Here is an 18,168-nt window from a genome sequence, read left to right as displayed (position 1 = left end):
TGGATACTTATGGCCAAAATAGATGCAGCTGCTTATGATTAGGCATGACCAGTGAATTAATGTTCATTTCACACAGTTGGTAAATACTTAATGGAAATACTTGTTTATGGTCAGTCAAATTACTTTTGTGGTGGACACAGTAGTTTGTGGTCAGTTGGTGGATATAGCTCCTTATGGTCAGCTGATTAATAGATGGTGTATACAGTTGCTATGGTCAGTTAAATAATACATAATACATTGGATACAAGTGTCAGTCAATCAATAAATGCATTTGCTTACAGTCAGCTAGTGGATACATATGGACATGTTGTTAATACTTAATGGATATCATTACTTATGGTCAGTTCTTTAATACTTAATGGATACAACTCCTTATGGTCAGTTAATTAATCCATAATACATTGGATAAAAGTGTCAGTCAATCAATATTTAGTGGATGCATTTGCTTATAGTCAGCTGGTGGATACTGATGGATATAGCTCCTTATGGTCAGTTGATTAATACATGATGTATACAGTTGCTATGGTCATTTGATTAACACATGGTGTATACAGTTGCTATGGTCATTTGATTAATACGTGGTGTATACAGTTGCTATGGTCATTTGATTAATACGTGGTGTATACAGTTGCTATGGTCATTTGATTAATACATGGTGTATATAGTTGCTATGGTCATTTGATTAATACATGGTGTATACAGTTGCTATGGTCATTTGATTAATACATGGTGTATACAGTTGCTATGGTCATTTGATTAATACATGGTGTATATAGTTGCTATGGTCATTTGATTAATACATGGTGTATATAGTTGCTATGGTCATTTGATTAATACATGGTGTATACAGTTGCTATGGTCATTTGATTAATACATGGTGTATATAGTTGCTATGGTCATTTGATTAATACATGGTGTATATAGTTGCTATGGTCATTTGATTAATACATGGTGTATATAGTTGCTATGGTCATTTGATTAATACATGGTGTATATAGTTGCTATGGTCATTTGATTAATACATGGTGTATATACAGTAGTTGCTATGGTCATTTGATTAATACATGGTGTATACAGTTGCTATGGTCATTTGATTAATACATGGTGTATACAGTTGCTATGGTCATTTGATTAACACATGGTGTATACAGTTGCTATGGTCATTTGATTAATACATGGTGTATATACAGTAGTTGCTATGGTCATTTGATTAATACATGGTGTATACAGTTGCTATGGTCATTTGATTAATACATGGTGTATATAGTTGCTATGGTCATTTGATTAATACATGGTGTATATAGTTGCTATGGTCATTTGATTAATACATGGTGTATATAGTTGCTATGGTCATTTGATTAATACATGGTGTATATAGTTGCTATGGTCATTTGATTAATACATGGTGTATATACAGTAGTTGCTATGGTCATTTGATTAATACATGGTGTATACAGTTGCTATGGTCATTTGATTAATACATGGTGTATACAGTTGCTATGGTCATTTGATTAACACATGGTGTATACAGTTGCTATGGTCATTTGATTAATACATGGTGTATATACAGTAGTTGCTATGGTCATTTGATTAATACATGGTGTATACAGTTGCTATGGTCATTTGATTAATACATGGTGTATACAGTTGCTATGGTCATTTGATTAATACATGGTGTATATATTTGCAATGGTCATTTGATTAACACATGGTGTATACAGTTGCTATGGTCATTTGAATAATACATAATACATTGGATACAAGTGTCAGTCAATCACTATTTAGTGGATGTATTTGCTTACAGTCAGCTGGTGGATACTGATGGACTTAATGGATACCGTTTCTTATGGTCAGTTTGTTGCGACTTAATGGATACAGTTAATACCTTGTATATGCTTGTGGTCAGTGAATACTGTTTTGATGTATGGTCTGTTAGACCTTAATAGGTGGACACAGTTGCTCTTGATCAGTGCATAGATGCCTATAAGACACACTTAGTGATGGTCAGTAGGTTAATAATTAATGGATGCAGTTGCTTATTGTTAGTTGGTGGATACTGTGTGTTGGTGGACCGCTGTGTGTGGTCTGTTAAAGCTTTATTGGTGGATAGATTTCCGTATGGTCAGTTGCTTAATACTGGTGGATACAGCTGTTTCTGGTCATTTGGTTAGTACCTAATGGATAAAGTTGCTAATGGTCAGTTGCTTTAGAGTTTGTTGCTGTCAGTACACAACATTTTATAAGTTAATATTTTTACTTTTAACTTTGGCTGTATTTGTTAAAAGTTTGGTCATTCAGGAGCCACACGAACGTCCAGGCCGCTGTGTCCACACACTGCTCTGAAGCCATGGAGCGCAACATTGAACAGTATAGGTTTTAGTCAGGACTGGATGAGCGGAGCTGGTGTCCTTAAGGCCGAGAGTGTTTATTGATTGTATAGGATGGATGGGGGAGCTCTCAGGAGAAGCGGCTCACTTGAGCATCAGCAATAATAAAGACACCCCCAAGGCCAGAGCAATTAAAGAGCTTCAATTTGAGCGTACAGCTTTAATTCATTTCCAGCACGAGCAAACAAACTGACGGGTGGTCAATAACTCAGGCTTTTAATTACTTTAAACTAGCGACACTGGATACACACACACACACATGCGCACGTGGGTGTGTACAGTAGAGCGTCCAGGGGATTTGTATCTGATTAGTTTGGGTTATAAAGGGTATTTAAAATGACCGTACATCTGATTTTGTAAAGTAATTTATGTTTTAAATTTCGGGGAAGGCATTGTCTGTTGACTTTGATATTATATGGGGATGACTGGCCTGCCCCACAATCAATGTTCCAATTTATCCAATTTATCCCAGAGGTCTTCAGTAGGGTTAAGGTCAGGGCTCTGGGCAGGCCACTGGAGCTTTTGACACCAAACTCTGTATATACTTCACATTAAACTTTATACACCTTATACACAGCTAATACACCTGAAACATCTAAATAATACTAAGGAATGTCCAGATACATGTGACCACATGGTGTATCTTAAAGTGTTAATAGTGACCTTACAAATGTTACAGTTCCCCATGCATTGAGCAGCAATACATTTTATTAGGGCTGTCAAACGATTAAAATTTTAATCGCGATTAATCTCAGAATTTCATATAGTTAATCGCGATTAATCACATAAAAAAAACTGTGTAAATGTTATAGAAAACAAGGATTTTTAAGTGAAATGCTACAATTAAAATGGTGAACACATTTTATGCTAAATGTACTGATGTTAAAAACTGCTGGGACAAGAGAAAACTGTAAGGGAGTTTTATTCACTCACATACTAGGCAGTAAATGTCAGATTGTAGTTTAGAATTTCTCCATCAGCAAACATTGTAGATCAGCGGTGCTTTAGGTGGGATAAGGCGTAGTTATTGTAACAGACTTTTCTGTGGTTGTATTGTGACAATGGTTTGATGGCCGTTTCTACACGAAGTGAGTGTGTTTTGACCCTTTGGGGCTTCCATAGTGCATGGACTAACGTGCTTGACTCAGCTTTCCGGTATTTGGTACCTTAACAGAATAAGTTAATAAAAGTGTTCTGCTCCCGACAACTTGTGAATATAGCGTGTATTTATTTCTTTATAAGTGCATCACTACAACGCTCGGTTACATTATGTTAACAAACCGCAAATGAAAAACGGTGGCAAGTCCGACATTAAAACGTTTGTTCTACCAGTCAAGTATCAACATGAACTAGAATTTGCGTTAACGGCACTATTATTTTTAATCGCGTTAAATTGAAATCGCGTTAATGCGTTATTATCGCGTTAACTTCGACAGCCCTACATTTTATATAACATGACATTTCTAAAGTTTATGCTGAAAAAAATTTGGATAGGTTTATTCTTATCTTGGAAAAAAAAAACATGTCTATTATTTTTTTAAATACTTGAAATATTTACTTGTCAGGCGACACAACATTATTTATATTACAATATTTATTATTTATTTTTTAAATTATTATTTATTTGCTTTTTTGTGAGTCAGTTCATTTTAGATCAGCTTAGAAGAACTTGCTGGCGTTTCTGAACGTTGTTGAGACGGCTTTTGCTGAGTATTTTTGGATCAAAGGTCACTGGTGTTCAGTAGTGGCTTTCAGCCTTTTTCATGGATCTATGCATGAATCGTTCTGGTGTCCTTTATGCTTTTAATGATATTATGCACTGTAGAGGGTAAAATATAGGCTAAAACACTTGCAACTGTTGCATTAAAAAAACATCATTAAATGTGTTTTATTTAGGAAAAACATTGTGACCATTACGTTAAGGTCTTGTTTTATATTCGTGAATATGGAAAGTGCTGTTTGATGTTTGATCCATTGCTGCGCTTTAGCCACTCCTATCAACAAAGCCAATTATGTGTGTGTTGAGCCCAGCTAGCCGGCAGGACCGCTGAGAATCTAACCTGGATTTATGGGGTAGTAGGCTAGCAAATTAGGCCACTGTGCCTAATTTGTGTAAAAATAATAACAATAATAATAACGATAATAATAATAATAATAATAATAATAACAACAACAACAACAACAAAACAACAACAACAACAACAACAATAATAATAATAATAACAATAATAATAATAACAATAATAACAACACTACTACTACTAATAATAATAATAATAATAAGAAGAAGAAGAAGAAGAAGAATAACAATGTGTTTTATTTAGACAAAATATTGCGACCATTACATCAAGTAAAATAACTGTGTCATTGCAAATTGGGCTTTAACGTATCATATCTTTTAATCTGGCATTGAGTTTACACAGTATCACACAGTGTGTCATATTACATTTGACTGTATATTTTAAAACAATCTCATACAGTGTGATGAGTAATGGTTTTATATTAGCACTGAAATCACACATTGTAAAGCTGGCATAAAGAAATAGTATTCATAGGTTCATAGTACTTGTTATCTGGGGAGTGGGTATTGGTACATGTTCTAAATGGGATAAGTAACAAACTGGTATTGGTGCAGAATCCTGTACGTTGTTCTGGAAATTTTTTTCCATTGTTTGCTTTCTGGACAATGTTTGGACATCCAGAGTTGGTTTCCTTTCATCTCCTATAAAGTACACCATGCCAGTAGATGTGCTGGCTACTCACAGCTTCCCATTGGCCGTATCGCTGGTTCTCTTCCAGTGTTTCCGTCGTGTTCAATAGATTCAGACGATCCTGATTAGAATCTAGTGGATGGTGAAAAGTAATGAATTAAGATCGCTGCGAAGCTCATTGGCCTCGGCCGTTATTTATACTCCTCACGTTACTGAAGCCTCATGGGAAGCAATAGATAAATGTCTTTCTGTTAATTCAACAGTCAGCCAGTTTGTGTTGGTATAGCTGATGAATGAATGAGGCCAGTTACAGAAACCCAGGAGGTTTGTGTAATGAAGCTTGGGTCCAGTGCGGGATGTGTGTTTGTTTAACGTTTACTGGGGCTTTATGGAACTGAGCAAATATACCAGCGGTTTAATAAAAACCTGTGCATCCAGTGTGTGTGTGTGTGTGTGTGTGTGTGTGTGTGTGTGTGTCTGTGTGTGTTTGTGTGTGTTATTATAACATTTATTCTTTCATTTCATTTCATTTTTATCAGCGTTATCCTGTTCAGGTTTGCAACTCTGGGTGCTGGGTAGGAATAACAAAACAACAATAATAATAATAATAATAATTAAAATAATAACGAAACAACATAAGACAACAAAACAACAACAATAATAATAATAATAATAATTAAAATAATAACCTTAATAATAATAATAATAATAATAACAATAATAATAATAATAATAATAATAATAAATAATAATATAAAAATTTATAAAATAATAATAATAGTAATAATAATAATAATAATAATAATAATAATAATAATAATAAAAAACAATAATAATAAATATAAAAATTTATAAAATAATAATAATAATAATTAATAATAATTATAATAATAATAATAATTATTATTATTATAAATTGGGCCTCATCTGTACACCACCTAGCAGACCCCACTTCCTCAGATACGCCCAGTTGTGTCGACTCCAACCTGAGCCTCCAGTCATAGTGGTCTTGCGTATTACACTGCTGCATCACTCGGGCAGAATTATTCTTTTAATTTTCACACTTTTAATGATATTGTAATCAGGCCTTTAACAATCAGGATAGTAAGTGCATCTTTTATGTCCCAAATTAGCTTGAAGCTATTATGTACAGTATATGTGTGTAATACAATAACAAAAAAACCTTATATATTTATTTATTTCTTTTTTTCACTTCCACCATTGCTGTCATAAGAAAGATCCTCTGGGGAAATTTAGATGTAAATTTCTAATTTAGTCCACCGTTTCTTTAAACGTTACTATAAACTCGTGATCTGTTTCAGTGCCAGATGCTGATTAGAACAGGAAGCATGAACACGTTTTTTTATACATAATATTTGTGATTTTAGCAGCTGTCTTGTATAGACAGTGCACTTTGACTTACTGCTGCTGTTGCTGATCTCACATGCACTAAATAAGTGATCATAGTCATTACAGGGAGTGTCCACAAACTTTCGGTCATAAAGTGTACATGTCTCTTACAAGTGTGTGTAATTTTCTTTGCTGCTATCAGTTGTAAAAAAGGCTACAGACACAAAAACGTTCGAACAATAGAGCACATTTGGAATTGGATTCCTGGCTCTTGACAGCGATGGATTTAGCTTCAGGTTAGTGAGCGGGCTGAAATATTAATCATGGGGAATAAAAGAATGTCATCGTTTTTCTCTTGGGGATGTTTAGCGGTCGTGAATAGTTTTAAATACCTATTATTGTCTGGAGAACATCTTGAATGGTAATTTAGGGAATGGGCTCAGTGGTTCCTGTATTTTTTATGTTATTTTATTATATATACTGTATATATGTATATATATTCCTTTTTTTTTGGCTGCTTCTTTATTTAGGGGCCACCACACTGAAACTGGTTCCTGTACCAGACTTGCCACAGTTTTTACACTAAATGCCTTTCATGACATCCCCCTTTCTCACTTACTCACTATCTTAACCGCTTATCTAATTAGGGTCATGGTGCTGGAGCCTATTCCAGCTTTTCAATGGGTGAAGGCACACAGTAACACCCTGGACGGGGCGCCAGTCCATCACAGGGCAGACATACATACACACACACCCATTCACCTATAGGGCAATTCAGTGTCTCCAGTTAACCTGACTGCATGTTTTTGGATTGTGGGAGGGAACCGGGGCACCCGGAGGAAACCCACGCAGACACGGGGAGAACATGCAAACTCCACACAGAAAGGACCCAGACCGCCCTGCCTGGGGATCGAACCCAGGCTACCCACTGAGCCACCGTGCCACCCATCCCCCTTTCTACCCGGGCTTTTTCCTCCCACTGTCTTGACACATCTGCTAGCTTGCCACTGTTGGGTCCTTGAGCAAGGCCCTCAATTGCTTGCAATGTGTACTGTCTCAATTGTAAGTCGCTTTGGATAAAGGCGTCTGCTAAATGCTGTAAATGTTATTTACATTTATGAGGTCAGGCTTGGTGAACAAGGTGGCAGTCTATATTCCAATTCATCCTAAAAGTGTTCCTCCACACAAAGGATTATTGATTTTATACTGTTAGCACTAGGCGTGGCTTATACACCTCACTTCAATAACTAGTATGATGATCCTTGACCATATAATGCATCCACTGACTCTGAGCCACAGAAATGATCATTATTTATTTAAATGTGTATTTAACTTTGGTCTGTAGTAATAAAAGTCGTAAAAGGTTCGCCATGTTTGCCCACCTCAAATTAATTGCATCTGCCATCGCGCTGTACCAGCGGTGTTTCATTGGAACTCTTTATCCTGTTAAAGACCTCCAGTGAGCAATTAGGATTAATCAGGAGAATTCAATTTAGGTTTATTCCAGACGGCTCTCCTCTATTCTTTTGAAAAACTGGATTAGCGGAAGCATTTCTAATCTAATTTCAGTTCATTAAATGAAGTCTGTCATGAGGCATGAACTTAATACAGTCAGGTCCAGAAATCTGAGTCCACTCTTCATTAATACGATATTATTTAAACATTTATTATTCGTCCATCTGTCCATCCAATTGGAACATAGATTCTGAGCCGGGTCTTCTGATTCAAAATCAGTGAGAAGAATCAGCCTATTCAGTTAAAAGATCATTTGTATGGCTGGGCACTGATGTTGGTCAAGAAAGCCTCAGTTTCTGTAGGCAGGCTGGACGCCTACATGAACAACGATTGGCTGTTGCTTAAAGGGGGGTGCCGGAAAGGGATTCCTCATAACTGATGCAATTATGACCTCTGCTGACCAATTGATGGCGCTTGCACAGGTGTGACTCTCCATACACAAAGCTGATACGCATATGAACTCACCTTGTGCGGGTGAAAAGATGCAGTCGGCTACTGCACGTGTCGGAGTGGGCGTGTGTTAGTCACGGCTCTCCTTAGTCAGAGTGGAGGTCAACATCAGTAGAGAGGAAGTGTAATGCAACTGAGTAATTGAATACGACTAGATTAGGAGGGAAATTGGGGGAAAATGGAAAAAAAGAAAGTCTCAGTTGATGTTCCAGTTCATTCCAAAACTGTTCAGTGGGGCTGAGATCAAGGGCTATGTGCAGCTTTCTCTATACAAACCCTAAACTGATGCTGCAAAGTTGGAAGCATATAATTTCCTTAATATAATAGATTTATTTCATCTGTTAGCAGTTGCTGTGGCTGAAACACATGAATTCAGAAATTATAAGTGGTGCCCAAATACTTTTGTCCATATAGTGTATATAATAACCTGTAATGGTAGTCATAAAAATACAGTATTTATTGTTGTTTACATTGGCATTACATTTTTGTTGCTTGCTGTTTTTAGACCCTGATGATGACGACGAGCTGAAGGTGAAGACCCAGCGGCCAAGATCGGCCGACCAGCCAGGAGTTTTCCAAGCCCAAACAGGTGAGCTCAACTTGACCCTTGATCCCTAAGACTTAACAACATTCTGTGTCAGAATAGTCATAGATCACATAGCGGTCACTCTAGTTTAATACCAATTGTTTTTGAAATTGGGGCGGCATAGTGGCTTGGTGGGTAGCACTGTCGCCTCACAGCAAGAAGGTCCTGGGTTTGATCCCCAAGCGGGGCAGTCCGGGTCCTTTCTGTGCAGAGTTTGCATGTTCTCCCCGTGTCTGTGTGGGTTTCCTCCGGGAGCTCCGGTTTCCTCCCACAGTCCAAAAGCATGCAGTCAGGTTAACTGGAGACACTGAATTGCCCTATAGGTGAATGGGTGTGTGTGTGTGTGTGTATGTGTGTCTGCCCTGCGATGGACTGGCGCCCCGTCCAGGGTGTTACTGTGTGCCTTGCGCCCAATGAAAAGCTGGAATAGGCTCTAGCACCCCCCGCAACCCTGACTGGATAAGCGGTTAAGAAAGTAAGTGAGTGAGAGTGTTTTTGAAATGGGACGTCGAGGTGGTCAGATGTCCAAATACTTTGGCCATATAGTGTATTTGGCTGTTCATGAAACACACACACACACACACACACATACCCCATTCAAAACATCCTCCTGTGCTCCTGGTGAAGACGACAAATTCCGACTCGTGTAATGTGATTACGAGACATGCAATTAATCCGATTTGCACATTCGCTCGCTGATGTTGCCGCTATGCAAGGACGTTTAAAAAAAATGACAATGCGCGCCGAGGAGCTTCACCCGCCTGGTGTCCTGCTGCCACCTCGCATAGTGCTGTATTAACTTACTTCGGGCAATGTGGCAAGAAAAATGGAGAGAGTGGCATGCATAAGCAAAGAAATCGTACACCCAGGGCATATGGCCTCTCCTTCACCTGACTAATCCACTTAACGTCTGTCCTATTGCTCTACTCGTACATTTAAAATAAATACATAAATAAAAAAAGTCACATGGGGTGCTGGGCTGCACTTGGTGCGACTCATGGATCTCTGAAATTGTTTCTATGAGACATGTAGAGGCAGAAGACAAAGACTTTATAAACGGACTAAAATCTATTATTAATTTTCATGTACAGTACGAACACAGCATGGGATTGAAAATCGGCGCCATTTTTGCTCACCACTGTCATTTTTTTCTTTTTTGATGGTGCTACATGTCATACGGTTTGAAACACAATACAAAAGGAGGTGAGTTATGGGGAATTACATCATGGCTGGAATTGGCCAGTCCTTTGCTAAATAATACATAAATAAATAAATAGTAATTAAAATGAAATCAAAGTGTTTATTGTCAAAAACCCAGTGATGGTGCTTGGGTAAAGCAGCGGCCCAATATGCTAGCTCACTACTGCTGAGATCTGAGGATCCAAGGTTCAAATCTTAGCGTCTGTATGATCACGATTGGCTAATGCACGAGGGGATAGATGGTTAAAACAGTCTAGCTATTAAAAGTGCTCGGTCCCAAGCCCAGGCTTATATCAGGAAGAGCATCTGGTGTAAGAAACTACACTTTCTCTCTACTGATGTTGACCTCCACTCTGACCGAGGAGAGCCGTGACTAACACACGCTCCCTCCGACACGTGTGCAGTAGTGGGTTCATATGTGGAACAGCTTTGTGTATGGAGAGTCACACCCTAATCCCATTATCCCCCGTCTCTGTGCAGGCACCATCAATCAGCCATCAGTCACCCTCCCTTCCGGCACCCTCCCTGTGAACGAGTCGGCGCCCAACCTGCTGGTAGCAGAGCTTAGATTCAAACCGACGGGTTTGAGATGTCAGCTCTGGTTTGTTAGCGCGTTTTTACCGAGTGCCACCTGAGCGCCCCCTGCTGTCCAGTTTAAAACTGGGAGGGTTGGCCGATACTTGATGGATCAGTGCTTTCAACAAGACTTTCCACAATTTATCCAAAAGTTCTTCAGTAGGGTTAAGATCTGGGTTCTGTTCAGGCTAAAGTTCCTCTACATCAGATCTGTCGATCCATGTCTGTATGGATAGACTTTACGTTCACAAGGACACAATTATGCTGGAACAGGAAAACACCCTCACAAAGTGTTGAAACCGAGTTGAAATAATTCATTATTTTTATAAAATAATTAGGAGGAGGTGTCACATGCTGTAGCAAGTCCAGCCACAAAAAGGTGTCAGATATTTGTTTCCTTCAGCAGTCCTGTTTTTCAAAAGCGCGGTTTGGTGTGACAAAAATAAACAGGAAACAAATTTCTATTTTAATGCTGTAACAGGCATCTTATGCAACATCATGAAATCTTGAGTGGTAGTCGTGTTAGACACAACACCCACATCCCACTTGCTTTTTTATAGTAGTCTATTTTTTATTGAACAGCTCTAGATCAGATCTGTAACTTCACTCGTATCCTTCATCATGATGTCGGCATGAGAATATCAGATGCCTGTCATGCCAAACGAGGAGTCAAGAAGTCATTTCCATCAACCGCGTCATCCTGGTCAGGGTTGCAGCAGGTCCTGTTCGACTGGGATACACTGGGCTAAAGCTAGGAACACACCTACTCTCATTCCATCACTGAGCTTCCACCAGATGCCCGCCCTTGTCAGACACAGTCGATCATAGCCGTCTGTGTGGATGCCCGCCCAAACGATAGCACCACTGAGATTTGAACACAGATCTTAGAGGTGGTGGGTTAGAGTATTAAACACCTGCACCACCCAAGAACCTTCCATGTCACTGTTAAATAACTAGTAATAATAATTAGAATGAGTGTGAGGTCATGATATTAAAGTTGTTCATGTAACAAGCCTATAAATGTTTCAAACTTTTTAAATAAAAGGTTTATTTATTTATTTACTTGTAATTTAATTAATTTATTAAATTATTTCTAATTTAATTCATTTTTAATTACTTTTTTATTTTTATTTCTAATTTAATTAATTAATTAATTTGTAATATTTATTTATTAAATTATTTATAATTTAATTTATTTATTATTTTTTATTTATTTATTTATTTATTTATTTGTAATTTAATTTATTTATTTATTTGTAATTTTTATTTATTGATTTACTTTAATTGATTTATTTATTATTTTTTATTATTTATTTATATTTTTATTATGTTTTTATAATTTTTTTTTTTTTCCAGTTTCTTTTATCAGAACACATTTACATTTTTTTATGCAACTGCAGGTGGAAAACATGTGAGACATGTAAGTAGGGTCACTCTACAGACAAAATTGTTCACGTCTGTGTTAGGCTCTGTGGCATCAGGGGAATGTACCATCTCTCCCTGATGCCACAGGCCTTACAGAGCAGAAACGAGCTGTGCCTTTTATTACCTGGCCAGCTCGTTAGGGCGAAGTGGCTACACCTGTGCCTTCCCTTATTTAAGGGATAGGTGCAGAGCTGTAGCCGTCGCACCTTCTGCTCTTGTTGGCTGTTTCTTTTTTCTTTCTTTGAGTTTGTTTGACACTGCGGTGTCCTTTTATGTTTATTGTTTTTTTTATCTTTAGGTTGTGCCGCCGCACTGTGCCGCCGCCGCCGTGCCGCTGCCGCCGGGCCACCGCTAGTGGGCGCCACCACGCCGCCGCCGCCGCCAAGCTGCCGCCATAGTGCCGCAGCTGTCGTGCCGCCGCCGCCGCCTGGTTGCCGCTCTCAGGTCGCCGTCGGGCCGCTGCCGCCGAGCCGTCGAGCCGCCGTGCCGCCGCCACCTAGAGACCCCACGACTGCGCCCAGAGGAACGTGACCCCCTCCCAGCTACCGCTGGTGACAGCGTCACGTTCCGCCCTCTGGAGCGCAGGAGCAAATGGCCACTTCCCAGCCACCCTGGCTGGTGACAGCGCCTTTGCCATTAACTTTTGAAACCCGCAAATCCATCACACCCGGTAGCTGGCATGGCTCTAGCCAGCATTGGTTGCTGGAAAGCGCCATGCCACGCAGCTATTGTCGGTGTTACCCCCCCTTCTTCGGCCAACAGCGCGAGGTGGTCCATCTCGCGAACCCACTCTTTGCTTCAATAGCGCCGGGAGCGAGTCTGCCACTAGCGCCGCTGTGGCAGGCTGTTAAAGCTCCCGGTCGGGAGGCAAGAGTCCTGGGTTCGCGCCTCGCGCTTCCCCTTTTCTTTTGTATGCTTTTTTTTGTTCCTTTTCAGCCCCCGACGTCCGGCTGCCTTCGGGATTCCCCGAAGTGTTTTTTGTTATTGTTATTCCTTTTATTTTATGTATATTATGTTTATGATTTTGTAAATAAAACCCTTTTTTAGTTAAACCTCCGCATCCCTGGGTCCTTCCTCCCCACATCATAACAGTCTGGTTGAGAAATACATGCATATAGAATTTTCATCTACAGTTGTCACAGCTCTACTGTATATAGAAGTCTGCTGCTGGCTGGCAAAAAGGAAAAATTAATTTTACACACCTTTAAGGGTAATTTCTGTTGGGTTTGTTTACAACTTTAAATTGTTTGTAGGTTTATTGTGGATTTTCCCCCTAAAAAGAGACAAAATCTACTTTGTGGCACCACTAAAAATAATGCAGAACATTCTAGTATAAAGGTTCCTCAATTAATGTTTTAATCTGATCAAAAATCCTGTGAATACACCAACATGTGATTGGTGTAATTTAGGAATTTGGGTATTTCTGCCAGCTCGGCTTCTTTCCCTTTACGCCCCTCTCATGTTCTCCCTCTGTTTTAGGTGATCCAGCAGCGGAGGAGTGGTCTCAGTGGAGTGTGTGTTCGTTGACGTGTGGGCAGGGGTGGCAGGTGCGTACCCGCTCCTGTGTGTCCTCTCCGTATGGCACGCTGTGTAGCGGGCCTCTCAGAGAGACACGGCTCTGCAACAACACCGCCACCTGCCCAGGTGAGCCCCGCCATCAAGCAGGTACAGGACTTTGTTTACTTACAATCACTCTCACACCCACGCTGTCCCCTCACACACCCACACACACACACTCACCTGCATACACAGAGGGCTAGATAAAGTGAATCTGTGCAATCTGCCACTGTTATCTGCAGTCAGATTGTATGCCCACTACTTAGGAATGTCCAGTATTGTTTTTTATTGTCTATTAAGTGCAATTTGCAAGATATCTTGGGCAGAATGGGCATGAATTATGGTAGTGTCTAGCCCTGGAAGTGCACTGCATGTATCCTGCGCACAGAACACACATGACTGGCACCACTGTCGATTTCTGGTTTGGCACCAACTGTTTTGAATGTATGCAAAAGAACGATGGCGCAGTGTTATTATTATTATTGTTATTATTATTATTATTATTATTATTATTATTATTATTATTATTATTATTGATGTGAGCTGCTTTGCCATGGAAACCCAATCCATAAAGCTCTTGACCAACAGTTTGAAAGTCGGTAGTGAGTGTTGCAAATTGGATGCCCATACTTAGGAATGTCCAGTATTTTCTTCCTCCAATACCAAGACCAATGAGTGTCAAACTCGTGTCTTTGCAGGGGTGCGCTAGACACCCGTATGTCTGTATACTTTTGTTCTCATCGGTCTCTCATTATTTATATCATACAGTATACACTGATCAGCCATAACATTAAAACCACCTCCTTGTTTTTTATCAGCTCCACTTACCATATAGAAGCACTTTGTAGTTCTACAATTACTGACTGTAGTCCATCTGTTTCTTTACATACCTTTTTAGCCTACTGTCACTCTGTTCTTCAATGATCAGGACCACCACAGAGCAGGTATTATTTAGGTGGTGGATCATTCTCAGCACTGCAGTGACACTGACATGGTGGTGGTGTGTTAGTGTGTGTTGTGCTGGTATGAGTGGATCAGACACAGCAGCGCTGATGGAGTTTTTAAATACCATGTCCACTCACTGTCCACTCTATTAGACACTCATACCTAGTTGGTCCACCTTGTAGATGTAAAGTCAGAGACGATCGCTGATCTATTGCTGCTGTTTGAGTTGGTCATCTTCTAGACCTTCATCAGTGGTCACAGGACGCTGCCCACAGGGCGCTGTTGGCTGGATATTTTTGGTTAGTGGACTATTCTCAGTCCAGCAGTGACAGTGAGGTGTTTAAAAAACTCCAGCAGCACTGCTGTGTCTGATCCACTTATACCAGCACAACACACACTAACACACCACCACCATGTCAGTGTCACTGCAGTGCTGAGAATGATCCACCACCTAAATAATACCTGCTCTGTGGTGGTCCTGTGGGGGTCCTGACCACTGAAGAACAGCATGAAAGGGGGCTAACAAAGCATGTAGAGAAACAGATGGACTACAGTCAGTAATTGTAGAACTTCAAAGTGCTTCTATATAGTAAGTGAGGCCGATAAAAAGGAGGTGGTTTTAATGTTATGGCTGATCGGTGTATGGTTATGCGAGAATTACAAAATAACACACCAACTTACAGCCAGTGTCTTTCATCTACATATCACATTCCAGAAGATATGAAAATCAATCAGAACCAGGCTGAGCTTTCATGCACATGACCCCGGGGCCAATTTAAATCCTCATTGCCTTTTAACGCTGAGTCGATGACGTTAATTTTTTAGCCTGTGAGCCGTTTATGGATTAGCGCTTGTTTCAGGATGATCATTGCCTATATACAGTGTATCACAAAAGTGAGTACATCCCTCACATTTCTGCAAATATTTCATTATATCTTTTCATGAGACAACACTATAGACATGAAACTTGGATATAACTTAGAGTAGTCAGTGTACAACTTGTATAGCAGTGTAGATTTACTGTCTTCTGAAAATAACCCAACACACAGCCATTAATGTCTAAATAGCTGGCAACATAAGTGAGTACACCCCACAGTGAACATGTCCAAATTGTGCCCAAATGTGTCGTTGTCCCTCCCTGGTGTCATGTGTCAAGGTCCCAGGTGTAAATGGGGAGCAGGGCTGTTAAATTTGGTGTTTTGGGTACAATTCTCTCATACTGGCCACTGGATATTCAACATGGCACCTCATGGCAAAGAACTCTCAGAGGATGTGAGAAATAGAATTGTTGCTCTCCACAAAGATGGCCTGGGCTATAAGAAGATTGCTAACACCCTGAAACTGAGCTACAGCATGGTGGCCAAGGTCATACAGCGGTTTTCCAGGACAGGTTCCACTCGGAACAGGCTTCGCCAGGGTCGACCAAAGAAGTTGAGTCCACGTGTTCGGCGTCATATCCAGAGGTTGGCTTTAAAAAATAGACACATGAGTGCTGCCAGCATTGCTGCAGAGGTTGAAGACGTGGGAGGTCAGCCTGTCAGTGCTCAGACCATACGCTGCACACTGCATCAACTCGGTCTGCATGGTCGTCATCCCAGAAGGAAGCTGACGCACAAGAAAGCCCGCAAACAGTTTGCTGAAGACAAGCAGTCCAAGAACATGGATTACTGGAATGCCCTGTGGTCTGACGAGAGCAAGATAAACTTGTTTGGCTCAGATGGTGTCCAGCATGTGTGGCGGCACCCTGGTGAGAAGTACCAAGACAACTGTATCTTGCCTACAGTCAAGCATGGTGGTGGTAGCATCATGGTCTTGGGCTGCATGAGTGTTGCTGGCACTGGGGAGCTGCAGTTCATTGAGGGAAACATGAATTCCAACATGTACTGTGACATTCTGAAACAGAGCATGATCCCCTCCCTTCGAAAACTGGGCCTCATGGCAGTTTTCCAACAGGATAACGACCCCAAACACAACCTCCAAGATGATCTATAGTGTTGTCCCATGAAAAGATATAATGAAATATTTGCAGAAATGTGAGGGGTGTACTCACTTTTGTGATACACTGTAGGTTGTTCCATATGCTAATTCTCTAATTCCATACTTATGCAAATGCAGCTCGATTTATCTTTCTGCTTTGAAATTTTTGCAGTTGTATTGATATTCCTGCTCTTCCTTTTGATGATATATTAGTTGGTAAGGTTGGCGTTTGATGTATTATTAGTTTTTACCCCAGTCTGTGGAGTATGTAGGTTCAGGGCAGAAATATGACAGGAAGAGATTCAGTGTGTAAGTGGATGTAAGAGATGCTTTAATCAGGATTGTGTCTTTACGGGTGTAAAATATTGAGCAGCAGCACATATTCCTGTACATCAAACACTGGTAAAAAGGAAAGTGGGGGTCAGACAGGGACATGACCTACTGGGTAGCCTCATTGATTTTTTTATGGAACCTTAGTAAGGACATTAAACAAAATAAAATAAATAAAGGTAAACTGTTTGTGTAATTAAAAAATAAAATAAAATCAATAAATAAATCACAGTGTACAACTTACTATAGATCCAAAGCTCAGATGGTGAAGCAGTAAAACACGCTAGTTTAAAAACACGTTTGCAAGTTTGAATCTCAGCTGCTCCATCAGTCGGCCAAGCGTCTACACAGACAACGATTGGCTCATCCATATACATATATAGCTGCGTGACTCTCTGTGCACGATACAGATCTCCATATGAACCCACCTTGTGGAGGTTAAAAGAACCAGTTGGCTACTGCACATGTGTCAGAGGGGGTGTGTGTTAGTCACGGCTTTTCTCGGTCAGGAGTGGATAAGACTAGATTGGGAGAAATTTGTTGAAAAATTTGTGGAAAAAAATAGATCCAGTCCTTTTAACCAATGTCATCAAAATAAATAAATAAATAAATAAATAAATAAAAATAGATCCAGTCCTTGCAGCCAATGTCATCAAAATAAATAAATAAACTGGATCCAGTCCTTTTAACCAGTGTCATCAAAATAAATAAATGCATAAATAAATACATAAATAAATAAACTAGATCCAGTTTTTTTTAACCAAGGTCATCAAAATAAACACATAAATACATAAATAAATACATAAATAAAAAACTAGATCCAGTCCTTTAACGAATGTGATCAAAATAAATAAATAAATAAATAAATAAACTAGATTCAGTCCTTTTAAGCAGTCATCAAAATAAATAAATTAATTAATTAATTAATTAATAAAAAACTACATCCAGTTCTTTTAACCAATGTCATCAAAATAAATAAATAAATAAATAGATACAACACAATTATTAGATAATCGAAAAATGAAATAAAATTAAATAAATAAATACATTTAATAATTTATTTGTAATTTATTAATAAACCAATCCTTCTCAACAGGCATGCAATTAGTAAAGTACAAAGACAAACTATTTCATGTTTTAATTAATCAGCCTCATATAT

General features: G+C 39.4%; 1 protein-coding gene across 1 annotated transcript in view; it reads left to right on the top strand.

Annotated features, from left to right (window-relative positions):
- The window catches only part of adgrb2 (adhesion G protein-coupled receptor B2), a 327,164-nt gene that overhangs the window by 158,106 nt on the left and 150,890 nt on the right, over positions 1-18,168 (top strand). Inside the window, exons 3-4 of the mRNA XM_063010315.1 lie at positions 8,919-9,002; positions 13,680-13,865. Coding sequence (XP_062866385.1) covers positions 8,919-9,002; positions 13,680-13,865 — 270 coding nt within the window. The remainder of the gene's footprint in view (positions 1-8,918; positions 9,003-13,679; positions 13,866-18,168) is intronic.

Source organism: Trichomycterus rosablanca, chromosome 2 (assembly GCF_030014385.1).
Source record: "Trichomycterus rosablanca isolate fTriRos1 chromosome 2, fTriRos1.hap1, whole genome shotgun sequence".
Classification (NCBI taxonomy): domain Eukaryota; kingdom Metazoa; phylum Chordata; class Actinopteri; order Siluriformes; family Trichomycteridae; genus Trichomycterus; species Trichomycterus rosablanca.
Note: the sequence above shows the minus strand (reverse complement) of the source record. Positions and strands in the feature narration are given on the sequence as shown.